Here is a 16433-nt window from a genome sequence, read left to right as displayed (position 1 = left end):
GCCCCCGCCTCGCGGGGCTGTCGTGATGGCTGGAGGAGAGACCCCAGGGAAAGCATTCGCCCAGCGCCGGGCGTGCACCTAGTCAAGGCTCAACAAATGTGACGTCACCCGCATCTAGCGCTGCCTCCCAAACTGCCTTCGTCCCTTCACCCAGGATTTGCAACAGCTCACGACGCCCAAGCTCAGGGAATCCAAGCTGACTTCCGTAGCCCAAGCCCAACGAACTTGGGAAGGAAAATGTACCGCATGCACTGTAAAAAATTCACCAGAAATGGGCCAAAGAAAACAAAATCCATTGCTTGGCTGCGGATTATCCAGTGCCCGGATGCTTTGCTCCCTCTCTCCATCCCCAAGCGGACCATCCAAAGCCGACTGGCACCACGGAGTCCCTGAGGACTGGAGGGGACTCACAAAGAGCCGTGTACCTCTTTCTGCACACGCATACAGGGCCTGCTCAGCTCTTGACTGGAAACAGACAAATCCCGCCACCTCCATGATGCCCGGCCACCCCAGAGAGCCCCTGAGGTTCCACGGTGGCAGCAGAGACCCCAAGACTGGCAGGGCCCCATACAGCCCCTCAGCATCGCAGACCGAGAGACAGTTCCCTGCCCTAGGGAGGCATCAGTGTCCCCCTCCCCCGACGCAGGGCTGTCCTTCTCCACGACTGATGCCACTGCCCTCCTTGTACCTCACTGCTGTTCCTGTCTGTCTCTGCTGCCTCCAGCACCATTGGGAAAGCGGCCAGGTGGCAGGACCTTATACGGACACCACGCTGGACACTTTCCTGGTTCGAGGGTTTGGAGCACAGCGGGGATCGTTTTTAGAGTTGGCCGAAACCTGAGCTCATGCACCCTGATGTGGGTCAGGGTCCCTGGAGGAGACATGGAGATTTATAATCTCAATGTGTTTCCACCAACCCCGGGAGTGTGTCTCCCCTGCACAGGGGATATGCTGTCCCTTCCTCCAACCCACCGAGTGTGGACCCCCAGGTCTGTCCTAACCCTGGACTCTTCTGAAAATGTGAGCACTGCCCCCCTCGTTCTGGCTTCAGACAACACCTCTCTCCCATGGAGAGAGCCCCGTCACCAAGGGCCAGGCACCTGCAGATAGGACCGTGCCCAAAACTGAATCAGCCAGGATCCTACAGACTCTCCAAGCAGCGTCCCCATCGTGCTGGAAAGAACACTGGACATGGAGCCCAGGAACCCAGGTTCACTAGCTGTCCACTCCCCTTCTGTGTAATCTATACCAGCATTTCCCCAAATCTCAGTCATTTGCAAACCATCTTCATGATTTTTGCTCAACCCAAGCATTATGTGCCATTACTTAAAACTGTCAATGCAATTTTCTCACTTAAATGAATTTAGCATCAATCACAAATAGCCATTAAATCACAAATCCAACATATAACCATCCAAGCATTAAATGTTCATATGCCTGATGCCTCACACCACATTTCTGGAACTACTGACCCAGAGCAAAGTTCCCTCTGTGCCTCAGTTTCCCCAGCTAGAAGACAAAAAAGTTGGGCTAAATGATTCCCTCAGAGTCTTCTCAGTTCCAAGATTCCTTGAGATTGGCCTGCCTCCAGCTCCCTCAGGAATCCAGGACCAGCTGGTCAGGATCCTAGGACAGGGACGAGGCTGGAGAGGCTGCACCTACTGGACTAGGAGCCGAGGCCATTGCCCAGAGAGGTGCTGGCTGGATGCAGAGCAAACAGGAGTCATACCTTCTACTCAGGAGCTCCCAAGGACCTCGCAGCTAGTTCTAATCCCAAGTTCCACAGGCAGCTCCAAAGTGTAGGACTTTCCAGTTAGAAAAACTTTATCCCTTCACTCCTTTTTAGAGCTGGGGAAACTGAGGCACAGAGGAGCTCATGCAAGGACAGAAGCGAGCCAAAAACCCACGTCCCCTGACTGCCAAGTCACCAGCATCACCCGATGGGGGCCACGGCCACGCGCCCCAGAAGTCTAAACTTCCCCGATTACCTCCCCCTGGAAGCATGGGCTCGGGTTGCCGGCCTGGGAGAGCAGAGCAGCCCTGTCTGGGAGGGGAAGTCTGGGGACTGTGATTTCAATTGGAGTTTAAACATCCTATTAAAGTGGGTTTTATGCAATTAGACTGGAATGAATATGCAGTGAGGCCCATGGCAGGGGGCTTCAAAGCCTGTGTCACAGAGGTATCGTGGTCCATCAGAATGCGCCCACAAGAAGGAAACGTGGTCCCCCAGGAGAATAGGGCATATTAGTCTCTGTATGTAATAGATTTTATTGACCATATGGAACTGATATAAAAACTGTGTGCACGGGGTAGTCTGGCCTGGAGACAGGAATGTGACATGAAGAATATGATTTCCATAACCAGCTGGGTGGCTTCCTGAGTTCCTGAGCCCACCCCCCCAGGACCCCCAGCAACTCCCCCAGCAGCCCCCTGGGCATTTACCTGATGCTGTCACGGAGGAATCCCAGGCCAGCGAGAAGTCCGAGGCCTCCCCCTCTTCAACTGAAAGAGAGAACAGAGATGGGCCTGTGAGTTTTGAAGCTGTACAAACAGGCCATCAGGGTGGGGAACAGGGCAAGGAAGAAGGGTCATTTGTGGGGGTCCTTCTAATACTCACAATCAGAAGCAAGGGGATAAAGCCTACAAAGAGGCCTTTGTTGGTTTCACAGAGACGTAAAATAATCAGAATAAAACATGGATAGTGAGTAAGTGCTGGATAAGTATGGTTTTCTCACCTCCGTGTCCCTAGCAGACATCATGAGTCGATCACAGCACGGCCTAGAGCCAGAAGCGGCATCAGGATCTTTCTCTACATGCTCCCACTGATCACTATCTATAATCAGAGTTTCCACTGGAGGTAAAGCCATTTGTCACTCGCGGGAAGACGGCAGAGACTCAGACCTCTCCCTGATCCCGCAGACACTGTCCTCCTCCCAAAAGCTCCTTAAACCACCACTGAAATTTGACAGCTTGTTTGTGAAACAAGTAAGATCACTCTCAGAGGTTGGAAGAGCACGGGGTGCTGTTGACCACACTGAGAGACCGGCCCACAGACTGCGGTTTATGCTAAGGTCCAGTGGTCAGCAGCCACTGCCTGTAACATCAGAAAGCAACTCACCTCTCCACCCTGCCCCTGAGTCCACAGAACAAGGCTGCACAGGGATGGGGCACCTTCACCACCCTGTACCCCAGCATGGAAGACCAGACTGGTGGAGATGGAGGCCAAGCATGAGGCGAGCACGGGAGGAACTCTATTCGACATAATAAAGCTCTTATCCTGGAATTAATCCCAGTCTGGGGCATGTAATAATATTAAAGCTGGGTTATGGACTCTGTAAAATGGAACTTTGTTTAAGCCAAAAATGTGCATACACAGTATTTTCCAGATTTAATGGTCTCTGAAGTTCTAAACATGTGCAGGCTGAAGCTAGCAGGTCCCACCCATGCCCTCTGCACCGTCGCTGTCATCCGTGGGCATACACGGTGAGCCAGGAGCGGTGCGGAGAGCTTCCCAAGCAATACCACACGTACGCCTCATCAACGGCCTCCCAGAGAGGCCAAGCGACGTGCCCGAGGTCTTACACAGTTACAGGGAGTACATGCGGAGTTTGGGCTAAAACCCACAAGCGGGTCTGAAGGGCAGATGGATGCATCCTGAAACCACCGTATACAGAGGCACAAGAGGACGCTGTCCAGGATCCTAGCAGCTCGGGACTCATAAGCAGCACCCCCCGCCCTCCCCACGGAAGGCAGGTCCACAAGTGTGCTGGGCAGCCGAGCAGTGAGAAGAGCGCACGCTAGGCTATCGTCCTGGATGCGAATCCTGATTCTGCCTCTTGAGCAAATTATTGAACCTCTAGGCTTCAGTTTTGCCATCTTGAAGGCAGCTCATAACGGTCCCTAAGCCATACGGTGGCAGGAAGACTTGCGTGCAGTGCTGGAGGCCCCTGCTGGAGAGGGGCTCAGGCACTCGGCGGGTTTGGCGCTGGGGTTGGAACAGCTCTGGGAATTAACAAGTCCGGCTCTGCAGGGCACAGACCCCTTGATCATGTATCTGTACCCGCTCTCCCTCCCCAGGCAGAGCCTCGCAGACCGCACCCAAGAGGGGACATCCACGACAAGGAGCAACAGGCCAAGGAACAGAGTGTTCTCTCTTTCCTAAGTTTGCGTCCTAGGAGTAGGATGCAGAATCCAAAGGTAGGGGCGAGCTGGGGTGAGGCCAAGGCTCTTGCCCTAACTCAGCGAGTTACAGCTGCGGTGGGTTTTCAAACCCACCGCTGTGTAAATATGAATCAAGACCTCTCACCAGACAAAACGGATCTTACTCGCAAGTTGATTCCAACCAGACAGCCCCCAAAACCCGGGCGGACGATGCGTCCAACAATCCGAAGCCAGCCGTGCGTGAAGGGAGTGGTTGTTAACCGTGTCCACAGCCACACCTGAAAATCCATTTCCTTCGCATCTCACCATTCACTCACTTCAAGATCTATGCATTTTGCCTCCATCAAGAAACTGTTCCCAGTCTGTAAGGTTACCACGCGGCGATTCTGTTGGTCACCTTCAGCTAGGTCTGCGTGGGTCCCTACGGGTACCGTGTCCATCACGGGCACCATGACGTTAATGCATGACCCCAGTTCTCCCTTGGTGCGCAGTGTACTCCGGGTACCAGGACAAACAGCCCCCTGCTCTCTGGTTGAGAAGTGTGACCGTCCAGATCTGAAGGTCTGGGGGATGTCCCCAAAATGCCACTTCCTTCCCCCCTTAAGATCTGACTTCTGCCATCATGGGAAGGCTGAAGACATCCGCCATTTTGGAGCTCTTGGGAGGATTCCAGGCTCTCTTCCCAAGGACGAGAAGCCTGCAGAGGGAGCAGAGGAGGGCGACCCGATGCTGGCCAGCTGGGGAAGTTCAGAGTGGCCGACGTCGCCATAGGCAAGCGGCCGCGTCACACCGCCATCTCCAGAACCACGTCTCTCACAGTGAGGAGCTGTGGGGACCAGCCCACCCGGTGCCATGGGGTGTGAAAGCATTTTCCTACACCTGGGGCATGTACCCCACTAACATTCCGCCCCCACATTTCATTTCGTCTACTGAAGGTAGAAACACATCATGCTTCACATGTTCCTGATGGGAACGAGCCATGGCTTTGGGATTGAGAGTCAAGCATCTCAGAGAAAATGTTACCAGCACTGTGGCCCTTCGGGTTAACACCCAAAGGGGCTGTCCCGCTGGCCAGACGAGTTGGGTGCTTTCCGGAGACTTTCCCAGACTCTCCCTCTAACTTTCTAATTTAAAGGTGTTTGACACGATTGAGGCCAAAGCACACCCCCACCCTGTCCCATCTCAAGGGGAACACAGGGGTATCTGCTCCTGTGAATGATGGCCACTGGCAAGGGTAGGGTGAGTGCACAAAGCTAGTGTGCACACAACAGGAGGTAGTGTGGGTGCAAGTGTGTAAGTAAGCACGGGGAGAGGGCGCGGTGAGTGTGAACACAAAGGCCGGGTGCGGCAGAGAGTACAGATACACAGAGGGGAGGCAGGGCCTGTGTTCACATTGGAGCGGGCACAGGGTATATTAACCATGGTTTTTAGGCTGTGTTAAGAAGAATTCTGAAGCTCTATCAAGGCTTCTGACAGATCAGAACTCTGTAGTCTCTCTCCGCTCTGGGATCACAAGTCGTGGATGTCTGCTTGCCCCATGGGAGTATACAGCTCGTGAGCCTCACCAGACACTGTCTCCCCAACTCAGCAGCAGGCTCGTAAGGGACAACAACTCTCCTGCTCAGGAAGGGCCCACAGCCTGACCCTGCGCACCAGGATGGCCTTGCCATCAACACATGCCAGTGAGGCCCAAAGACTGAGCTGCGCCTCAGGGCTTAGGAAACCCAGCAGCACGGGACACGGGGCGCCAGGTGGGCACATGTGTAAGCTGCCTCCCCAGGGCCACTTCCTCCGGGGAGGCAGGTGTCAAGGTCAGACAGAACCTGGGTTGGCAGACAGGGAGCAGGTCAGAGTTAGGAAAGCTTGGGACAAGTTCTAAGGCAGATCGTCAGGAGGTGAACGAGAGAGATGAAGAGATGAAGAGAGAGATGAAGTACTGACCCAGGGCCAGAGGAAGACCCCAGCAAGGTCAGCAGGGTCCAGGAACCCCCCTTCCCTCCTCCCAAAGCCACGTCAGTGCCAACTGCTTGGCCAGGCTTCAGGGATCTGAGAAGGCCCTGCCCCTGGATGTAAGCCTCTAGACATGTGAACAGACAGGCATTTCTCTGGGAAAAGGATCCATGCTTTTCATCAGAAAAAACTAGAACACCACTACCACAACCTGCCTGCCAAAGAGAGGTCTAAGAACCACTAAATTAATGGCTTTTATTTTGAGAGTATTCTCAGGTGGTGTTTCCAAAGTCTTAGGGGACCTCTCCGTGCTTTACTGGCCTTGGCCCCACTGATCATCCCACCCTTAGGAAGGGGTTGGGCCCACAGGGGTCTGACAGAAGCTCCCTGGAGGCATTTCTGTCCCAGTGGAGGTGGTGAGCTAAGCAAGGGGCACATGACTGCCTCTCCTGGGCTCATCCTTAAAGAAACCCTCTCATTCACACCAAGCCAGGGCCAAGGAAGATAAAGGATATACCTAGAGCCCAGATTCCCATTATCAGGCATGAAATGGAGTGTTACTATTCCCGGCTTGTAGTACTAAGCAATCTCAAGGAATGAAAAAGTATAAAGCAAGGAGGACTGCTGTGTACAGCTGAGCGGGTTGTGCACCGCACGAGGGGCCTAGCAGAGGTAGTGAGAGAGGGTGGAAATTTATCCCACACTCTGTCCACTAAACAGTGTGTTCTGGTGCAGGGCTAGGAATGCCTAGAGCAAGAAGTACCTAACTTTTGCACAAAGGCATGGGCAGCCTTTTATCTAACTCACATGGATATGCTGTAAAGTGTAGCCCATGACCATCTCTGGCATCTGGCAAAATGACTAAGGTCAAGGGCAAACAAACCCAACCACGAGGCCTACACTCTCCAGGGTCCTCTCAGGCGGGGATGGGTTCTGGGCAGTGGGTTGAGCTGGGAGGAGGGACAGCATGAGGAAGCAAATGTTCTCTGCAGTTAAAGCCCAGACTACCCAAGACTCCCCATGGCAACCTCCTCAGCACCAAGCTCAGACCCTCAGAGGAGCCAAGATCTCATAACAGGGTCACACCATGACCCATTTACTTAGCGCTCATGATTCCCTGACCACCTGCCAAAACGAAAGTAACAAATGAAATAGCTCAGTTAAGACCACCTGCCTTTTCCCCCAGGAGCTCAGCCCGGGAGCGAGGACGAGGGCCCTGCAGGCCCTTCATCCATTGGTCCACACCTTACCACCAAGAGGGTGAGTCCAGGATTTAAAGAAATCTACTTTTTGGAGAACATGGCTCCTACCCAGAAGACGTCTTACCCCGATCTAGTGCTGAAAACGAAAGGCAGTATGTTCCAAGGCGAGAGGCAAAGCTGTTGCCCAAACCCATCAAGAGAGTGTGGGTGGGTCTCCAAGACGGCAGCTTCATAATCAATGTTTATGGCAATCTTGGCAATGCCTGACTTTCCCCTTGAGCACTGGCTTAGAACAAGCACCTATGAGAAGATGCAAACTTTCTGAGGATTATTCATAAATCGTTTCCCTGGCCCATCCTGGGCCGAGGGTTCAGAAGCATGGATTTTGCTCCCCCATCATCTTCCTTTTCTCTCCCTTGCCTTGCTTAGCGAGAAAACAGTGAGAACAGAAAGACATCCAGTAATAGTCCAAGAACTCCAAAAACGAAGTTGATCCATCCTTACTGGGAAGGTGAATCTTCCAGAAGTCACCCACCAGAGTTCATCGAGTGGGACAGATGGACTAGATGAGGGTACCCGGAGAGAAACTATAAAATAGAGGAGTTCAAGGAGGGGGTCCTAAAATAGGGCTCCCCAAGACTGTTCCTCCAGCTTCGCCACTTTCAGGACAGTAAATCTGGGACAAGATGCTTGATCCACTCTGACCTTCAGTTTCCTCCTCTGTGAAATGGGCATACTACGAGTACTCCCCTGACAGGAGGGTCCAGAGACTGAATGGAATAAGACGGTATTCCAAAAGCACACAGCCCAAGATAAACAGGCAGTCAGCGTCAGCATTCTCTCCTCCAGGTCCCCAGCTGACAGCCGCGGTCTCATTGCACTTGCGAAGATGGGAAGGCTCCAACAGCGATATCAGTTTTCCTGGGAGACTGACTCACCCCACCCCAGGAAGAGCCAGTGACAGCCCTGTGTCCTTTGGCATCACCGCCTCCTGGTCCCTGCCACAGTGCAGGGATGGTGTCCCTAAAGGTGGAACCCTCTGGTGGTCACAGCGAGGGGGCTCAGCCTCTGTGCCGGCTCATCTCCCCTCCCTTTCCGAACCCTCCATCATCACCCCACACCACACACTCCAAAAGAGAAGCTGGGAGACATCTGCGGAAGGAACAGGAGCGCCAATCCCAGCAGAATCTAGATTTGGAGCAACATTGCAGAAATGGGATTCCTCTCTTCCACTCTTTGCTTAAAAATGAAGATAATGATAATGACGATGTGAAAAGTAGGGTGAGGGATGTGACGCGCTTCGAGTGTGCTGGAAGTAGGAGAGAATTAGATTCTCACCTGACCAGAGATGGAATACATGTGACAAAGCTAGCCCAGCTCCCTGATCCTGCACCCGTAGCAGACATCACTAATCGATCGAGGCTCTCCTTCTCACTACACATGGATGCATGTTCAAACGCCTCAACAAAGCAGGCTAAAATCTATTGGCCTTCTCTGTCCTGGTCCATACAATGTCCCCTTCCTCAAGTACTATGCACAGAACACACGCACTGCACACATTCACGCACATACTTTCCACTGCATTTGGGTGTGTATCCAACTGGAGCAGATCCAGGCCAGAGCAAGGACTGCTGCCCTGGGGAAACCCAACCTCTACTGAGCCCCTGTGGCACCAGGCACCATGCTGAGCACCCCACCCACTGGCTCCCCCTTCAGCCTCCCAGCTTCCCTCTGACAAAGTCTTGAAAATCCTCTCTTCTTGGATGAGGCAGTGGGGCCCGGGGAGCCAGAGCATCTGTCCAGAAGCCAGTTCACGGGCTCAGAAGGCCAGTGGGGATGTTTCCAAGTGTGGCTTTAACTCAGAGCCATGAACATCCAGCTACGCACCCCTGGCCCTGCCCGTTCCAGCCCAGCTATGGGGCAGGAAAAGAGGAAACTGAATGTCACAGAGACACCCAATACGTCCACGTTAGTGCATAATAGAATCAGGAACCCAGTGAAGCATCCAAGCAAGTTAGAACGACTCTCTTCTTATTTTATTGACACAGTACCCTGAAGCTCTGTTGGAGGAGGAGCAAGGACCGGGAGGTCAGCAGCCCCCAGGGACCGGTGCACTGCCACAGCTTGCCCAGCCATGCCTGTCCCAAGTGGGTGAGGAGGCAGAGGTCAGCATGGCCCGGGGACCCTCAAAGCCTCCCCCCGACTCTTAACCAGAATCACCTGGTATCAGAGGGCTTTTAGAGACGCTCCTTCAGCTGCTGCCCAAAAAGTCAAGCCTTTACTGACCCATTTCACAGAAGGGAAAATAAAGTCCCAGAGAAGAGAAATAGGCCACCCAGGAGGCAGCGGGGAAGACAGAAGCAGACCTGGAACCCAGGCGCCCTAGTTTCCCGGCCCTGTAGTCCACACACACAAAGCTCTCCACGTCAGGTGCTCCCGAGCCCTCACCAGGCACCAAGCTCTGCAGCTTCTCCAAATGTGTCCCCAGACCACCTGGCAGGTTGTGAGAAATGCAGCCTCTCCTGGCCTCTGGGCGGCTTAGTTGGGGGAGCAGCTGGCTCTTGGTTTTTGGCTCAGGTCAGGATCTCAAGGTGGTGAGATCGAGCCCCAAGTCGGGCTCTGTGCTCAGTGCACAGTCCGCTTGAGATGTCTTTCTCTTTCTGTCTCTCTCTCTCTCTCTCTCAAATAAATAAATAAATAAATAGGGCGCCTGAGTGGCTCAATTGTGAAGTGTCTGCTCAGGTCAGGATCCCAGGGTCTTGGGATCAAGTCCTGTGTCGGGCTCCCTGCTTAGCAGGAATCCTCCTTCTCCCTCCCCCACTCCCCTGCTTGTATTCCTCTCTCGCTGTGTCTCTGTCTGTCCAATAAATACAATCCTAAAAAGTAAATAAATAAATAAATAAGACTTTTAAAAGGAGGGAAAAAAAGGAAAGAAATGTGGACTCTGAAAAGCAGAATCTCTGGGGGAGGGGCCCAGCAGGTGATTCTCATGCACGTTGGCCTACACCATCCCGCAAGTACATGTATTGACCCCATTTGATAGATGACGAAACTGAGACCAAGCAACTGCCCAATGTCACAGAGCCGGGACAGCATGAAGCTGAGACTGGGATTCTTAACTCCTTTGTCTCACTTCGGCCCTCAATGAACAGGAGCTCTAGCTCCAGACTGAGCGGGGCCAGCCAACCAAAGGAAGACTCTGATTCTGTCCCCAATGATTCTAATTTACAGAAGATTCTCTACCATTCCTTCCTGGGCCAGCACCAGGGGAACCATCCTCTGGGGTCTCCCCACGCACACAGGTTTCTTGGGGTGTCAAGGGGAAACCAGTGGAGACAGTGGCGTGTTGGCCAATGTTTCACAGGTGGTTCGGGGAGAAAAGGCGCTGGTGTGTAGCATCTGCCTTCTGTAGTATAAATACTCCCACCAACCGGCCAATGTCAAGGTCCCAGACAGGGCACAAACGAATACAGATTTGGGAAGACAGGTGCCCAGTGAGCACAGCACTAGATAAAGGGACATGCCACAGAAGGTGCAGGGAGGGAAGAGGCGGTGGCTGGGGGGGATGGAGCCAGCCCTAGAAGCCACGGGAAGCCACGGGGAGCCCAGTGCTCAGGCCACTGCACCTCCCCGGCTCTCCCCCACTCCCCAGACTCTGCCCCCTTAGGGTCCCAGGTACGCCAGAAACCCAGAACTCACTCAGAGTTGCCCTTTTCTTATTGTTTCCTAGATTAAACATCTTTTTTCTTTTTATAAAAGTCTCTGACATCAGTAATAATGTACAATGTAGAAAACCAGCAAATACATGGGAGTTAAAATTGAGAAAGGAAAAGTACAGCTTTCTGGGTATAAATACGTTGTTGCAGCCTCCCAGAAAGCTGTAAGAACACGTGTCACTGAACACCACTAACAGCTCCAGGGCCTGCTTCTCTAGCTTAGCCAGGTACCGTGATCCACATCTTCTCACATAAAAACCATGCGGGGCCACTGTCACCGGTGACAGTGGCCCTGTCCTCGGAGGCTCCAGCACCAGCCGAGCCACTGGCCCGGCGCTGGGCACCCAGGCTACTCCCGGTCGCTGTCTACCGTAAAAGAAGCCGTGTTGCAACACACCTCACCCACGGCCATAAGCCTGGTCAGTGATTTTTCTCAGGACTGCTGGGACAAAGAGTTTGCTGATTTTTAAGACATACGTCCAATATGTATTTGGCCTTTTCCCTCCTTTGCTTAAGCACTGAGTACCTCCAGTGACCTAGGACCTAAGAGAAAGATGAGAAAGGGACTTTGACTTTGACCTTCAAACCTTAGACTGTGGAGACCCCATCAATAAGCATTGCCATGGCTGTGTCCCAGGGTGCGGGGGGAGGCACCTAAGAGCTGAGTGACTAAATAAATGAACAACCAGGCGATGGGATGAAGGACGGTGCTGAATGAATCCCAATCTCGGAGTGAGGCAGAAACAGGTGGAAACAGTGAGGACCCATGGTGTACACAAAAAGGAGGGATGGGAGCTAGGGAAGGTGCCCAGCAGGCTCCTGGTTAGCAGGGACCACCCACAACTACAGTCCCAGCCTGGAGCTCTGAAGCCCACAGCTGGGGCCCCAGGGGCACCTCAGGGTGGAAAGACCCACAGAGAGCCAGGGTGAGTCTCCACTTTCGCCACAGATCAAATTCTGATTTTCTTCCACACGTACACGCAAATCCCATTTCAGGAAGAATGATAAAAATCACAGAAAAAAATCTTAGAAGTCTTTGGGTCTCTTTTTTAACGTAAATAAAGAGTTTCCTGCTCCCAGATGAATTCAGGAAAACCGAATCAGGTTGCATTTGCCTCAACAAGGAAATAGAAGTGGGTGGGGGAGGGGCGGATCTGAGGCAGCCCCACCCGGCCCAGCGGGGCCCTCCTTTGGGTTCTGTGGGGACACCTGGACACAGGCCCAGAGCTGCAGGCTTCTTGTCCAAGGCCGCAGGGTCAGCCGACCAGCTTCAAAGCCACGCTTCTCTCCCGGTCAGCAACCCTGCCCAGAGCTCAGGCTCACCCCCTCAGCTAATCTCTCCCTGACCACCCGCCCCTGGACTCAGGTTAGCCCCCCCATCTGCAGCAGGGGGCAGGCAAAGCAAAATGCCTGAAGGTCAACTCCTGTCCACCGTGGTGTGTGGTGGCCTGCGCGGGTTAGGGATCCTCTCTGCACACGGCCGCCCTGCATGGTGGTCCGAGGGATAAAGCAAGAGGCTACTCTAATGTGTCTGCTCTGAGCCCGATGCCCAGATGCCAGGCAGAGGGAAACCATGACGCGTCGCCCCCACCTGCATTCTCAGCCCCTTTAGGGAGACCCTCTACACCTCCTCTCTCTCCCACCCCCACTTCTCTTGACATAAGACCACACATGTCAGTGACGCGAGACGGCACTCCTGCTCTCCACGCACATTATCACGTGTAGAACCTGTAAATCCTCCCACAGGCCTCATGGAGGGACTGGAGGATGGTGCCCATTTTACAGGCGGAGAAACCAGGGCCTACATGAATTTTTTTTTTTTTTAAGATTTTACTTACTTATTTGACAGACAGAGATCACAAGTAGGCAGAGAGGCAGGCAGAGAGAGAGGAGGAAGGAGGCTCCCTGCCGAGCAGAGAGCCTGATGTGGGGCTCAATCCCAAGACCCTGAGATCATGACCTGAGCTGAAGGCAGAGGCTTTAATCCACTGAGCCACCCAGGCGCCCCCCCCCACATGAATGTTTTTAAGTGGGTTAAATTATATAAGCAACAGGAGGCAGGGCTCCGATTCGAAGCCAGGTGTCATGGCTCCCAGAGCTCACGTGCCTACTGCCAGCCCCACCTGCCTCTCCCAGCTCAGGGTTGACATGTCGCCTCTTTTTGGAAGCCTCCAGAGCTGGGTCTATGTGGTCAGCCTTGGGTGCACCAGCCTAGGGGGGGACCCCACACTCTCCCCAGGGCCCTTCCCAGTCTCAAGCCCTCATCTATAAAGCAGGAATGGGGACCCCCAGCCGGCTCCGTCGGAAAAGCATGTGACTCTTGACCTCGGGGTCGTGAGTTCGAGCCCCACACTGGGTCCAAAAAATAAATAAATAAAACTTTTAAAAATAGATAAGGGGCGCCTGGGTGACTCAGTGGGTTAAGTCTCTGCCTTCGGCTCAGGTCATGGTCTCAGGGTCCTGGGATCGAGTCCCATATCAGGCTCTCTGCTCAGCAGGGAGCCTGCTTCCCCCTCTCTCTCTGTCTGCCTCTCTGCCTGCTTGTGATCTCTGTCTGTCAAATAAATAAATAAAATCTTGAAAAAAAAATTGTAAAAATAGATAGATAAAGCAGGAGTCATAAAATCCCCATTTGATTTGAAGGCAAAATGAAGGAACACATGTAAATCGCTTAGCCCAGTGCCTGGCACACAGCGAGGGACACTAAATAGGATTATTGTGTCTGTGCTCCCAGTAAATCTGCTCGGGACTGGGGGGTTTCCTGCAAATTCCCTTTCAGGGGAACTGCCTGCCTGGGCCTTAACACGTGGAGGGCCTCAGGCCTCCCAGGCTGTCCTCTGGTTTAATCCCCTCTCCCTGAGGTTAATCTCCTCGTTCATATATATATTTCATTTCATACAGTCGCCCCTGCACGATCTCGTTAACCAGCAACATGCAGCTATAAACGTGGATTTACAACAAGGTCTGGTTCCCACTTCCTGCGTCAGTGGCAACAGTGGGTACTCAGCCACCAGCTGTCCAACCCTGGCGGAAGGTGACGAAGCCAAGGGCACCTCTGCCATGCACAGACGGGTGGACGGAAGAGGCCCCCCGCGCACCAGGAACCTGAAGGTGGGCACCGGAACCATGGGGGTCACGGGACATAGCCTGGGGTCCGGCCCCTCGCTCAGGAGAAAAAGGGACAGCGCCCACCCAGATCTGCCCGCTGTCCGAGATGCAAGGGAAGGAGTGGACGCGACCAGAATCCCACTCTCTCGCCTTTTCTCCAACTGCATTTTTTAAAAAAGCATCATAGAGTGGAAACTAATATTTTTTTACAACTCCTTAACAACGTCTCCTCTGTGCTAACATACTGTAAATAAATGTCACTACCTTGTTATACATGTGGTTTATCTTAAACACACACAAAGAGGAAACTGAGTCTCTTATTGAAAACTGATGTGCGTGTGCGTGTGTGTGTAAGTGTTTTCATCTGGTTTGGGATGCACAGACCAGCTCTCGGTCTCCTCCTTCGTACCAAAAGCCCCAAGCCGTCCACAGGAACGAAGTATAATGACCATTTCCAAACATTTGGTAACTCCGCATGGATGTCCCAGGGGGAGGGGCAATCCTCATAAATACTTTACAGTTTCAGGAGTCAATACTTTTAATAAGTCTGATTTGGGAGGGGGACATGTCACTGGCACAGACGTGTGCCCCAGCACCGCCCCATTGCCCACCCACGGTGTTTAGAATGCACGTGGGGGCCTTCAGGGTCCTGGTGTCTCCACCAGGGCAGGACTGAGAGCATGGGCCCTGCCTGCTGTTCTGGAAACGATGACCGGCAAGGCGGGTGCGATGGGAGTTTTCGTGGGCATGCAGGACACCCAGAGCGGTGACCGGCCCCTCGGCTGCCCGGTCCGCAGGGCTGGCTGGGCCTCCCCAGACCTCCCGGGAGCTTGGCCAGGAGCACGCACAGCCTGCACTAAGAGTTACAGAAAACTTTTCTTTACCTCTGCCTCCCTCCTTTGCTTAAATACCTTCCCTTCTCGCCTCCAAAGGACACTCCACGTGATATCACACATCCAGCGCTACTCACAGTTTTTCTAATAGATATTAGAAGAAACATACCAAGTAACACTTGCCTAATAGGGGAATAAACATAGAAGTCTGGAGTGGGGGACAAGCCTCATTCGCCCATGCACCACCTGAATCACGGCAGGACTCGGGAAGGTGGAATGCCACACAGCCCACTTCCTCCCAGCCCAAAGTTCCCGTCCAGCGTCCTATATGGAACTTCGGGAAGCGGTCCAGCCCACTGAAGTTCAGTGAGGGCTGACTGTCAGGTGACAAGGCGGGGAACATGCCAACTATAGACTCTGGCCCCACGAGTGGCTGTTCGGCCCACCATGGTCTTGAGCAGAGGGATGGAAAATTCTGACAAGTAGGCCTGTGTCCCAGCTATGCTGGTCACCTCCCTGCACCAGGGCCGGGCGCCTGGGCCCATTTCACAGGCTGCACTTCCGCTGAGAGCACCAGGATGGACAATGGAAAAGCAGCCTCCGAAAGCCGAAGGAGGAGCCCCACTGAAGGCAAAGCCCCAAAGGGCCTGGCGGACGGCAAGGGACGCAGCCAAAGACAAGTCCCCCGCAGCTGCCCCAGGCCCGGGGAATGGCACACAGCCCCGGAAAGAGGAGGCCTGCCCCTGGGTGGGGGCTACAGCAAGCCCCTCCTACCATCAATCACATCTGTGTCATCCCACTGCCCTGAGAGTCCCAGCTCTTGCCAGATGTGGGCCGCCCGTGGGGACAGAGTTCATTTTCCTCACGTCCTGTGATAATACTTGGCTGTGTTTATTTAACTTTCTGCTTTGGATGGGCCAGGAAAATCAGTTTGGCTCCCTTCGATCAAAACATAGCAGCCCACACATCATGCGAGGACACCCACACAGAAGAAGCTCCCTACACCATCCGAGAAAACACATCTGGCCCACTGCTGGCAGGGGCCGGCCTCAGGGGCCCCGGGGCGGCTGCTCAGTGCAACGTGGGCTGGGTGGTTTCCTGCACAGGCCACTCTGGCAGGGGGGCGGGGGGATCTCCATCCCTCACCGAGCCCAGGGGCCTCAGGGAGAGTGGCACAGGTGTGGGTCCCGGAAGCAAAGTTCACACCCAGGTCCCCACCCCCCAGAACTTCAGGAAACTGACCAAAGGACGGCAGGAGAGGACAGTCCATGAGAAAGGCTCCAAAGTCCAGAGTCTGCGTCTGGCCCCTGCAAAAGGCAGACGCCTTCTTCCGGCAAGGCTCCTGGGGGAAAAGGTGGGGACTTCTGGGTGGCTTTACAGAGCCAGGAAAAAACCCTCATGCTCCCTGTTCTTAGGGACTGTATCTAGTGCCTCTGTTTAGCACCACGGCATCAGAAGCATGG

At 53.7% G+C, this 16433-nt stretch overlaps 1 protein-coding gene across 1 annotated transcript in view; it reads right to left on the bottom strand.

The window, feature by feature from the left end:
* The window catches only part of ZNF423 (zinc finger protein 423), a 330711-nt gene that overhangs the window by 266584 nt on the left and 47694 nt on the right, over window positions 1–16433 (bottom strand). The window contains exon 2 of the mRNA XM_045989431.1: window positions 2443–2502. Coding sequence (XP_045845387.1) covers window positions 2443–2502 — 60 coding nt within the window. The remainder of the gene's footprint in view (window positions 1–2442; window positions 2503–16433) is intronic.

This window comes from Meles meles, chromosome 19, assembly GCF_922984935.1.
Source record: "Meles meles chromosome 19, mMelMel3.1 paternal haplotype, whole genome shotgun sequence".
In the NCBI taxonomy this organism is placed as follows: Eukaryota; Metazoa; Chordata; class Mammalia; order Carnivora; family Mustelidae; genus Meles; species Meles meles.
Note: the sequence above shows the minus strand (reverse complement) of the source record. Positions and strands in the feature narration are given on the sequence as shown.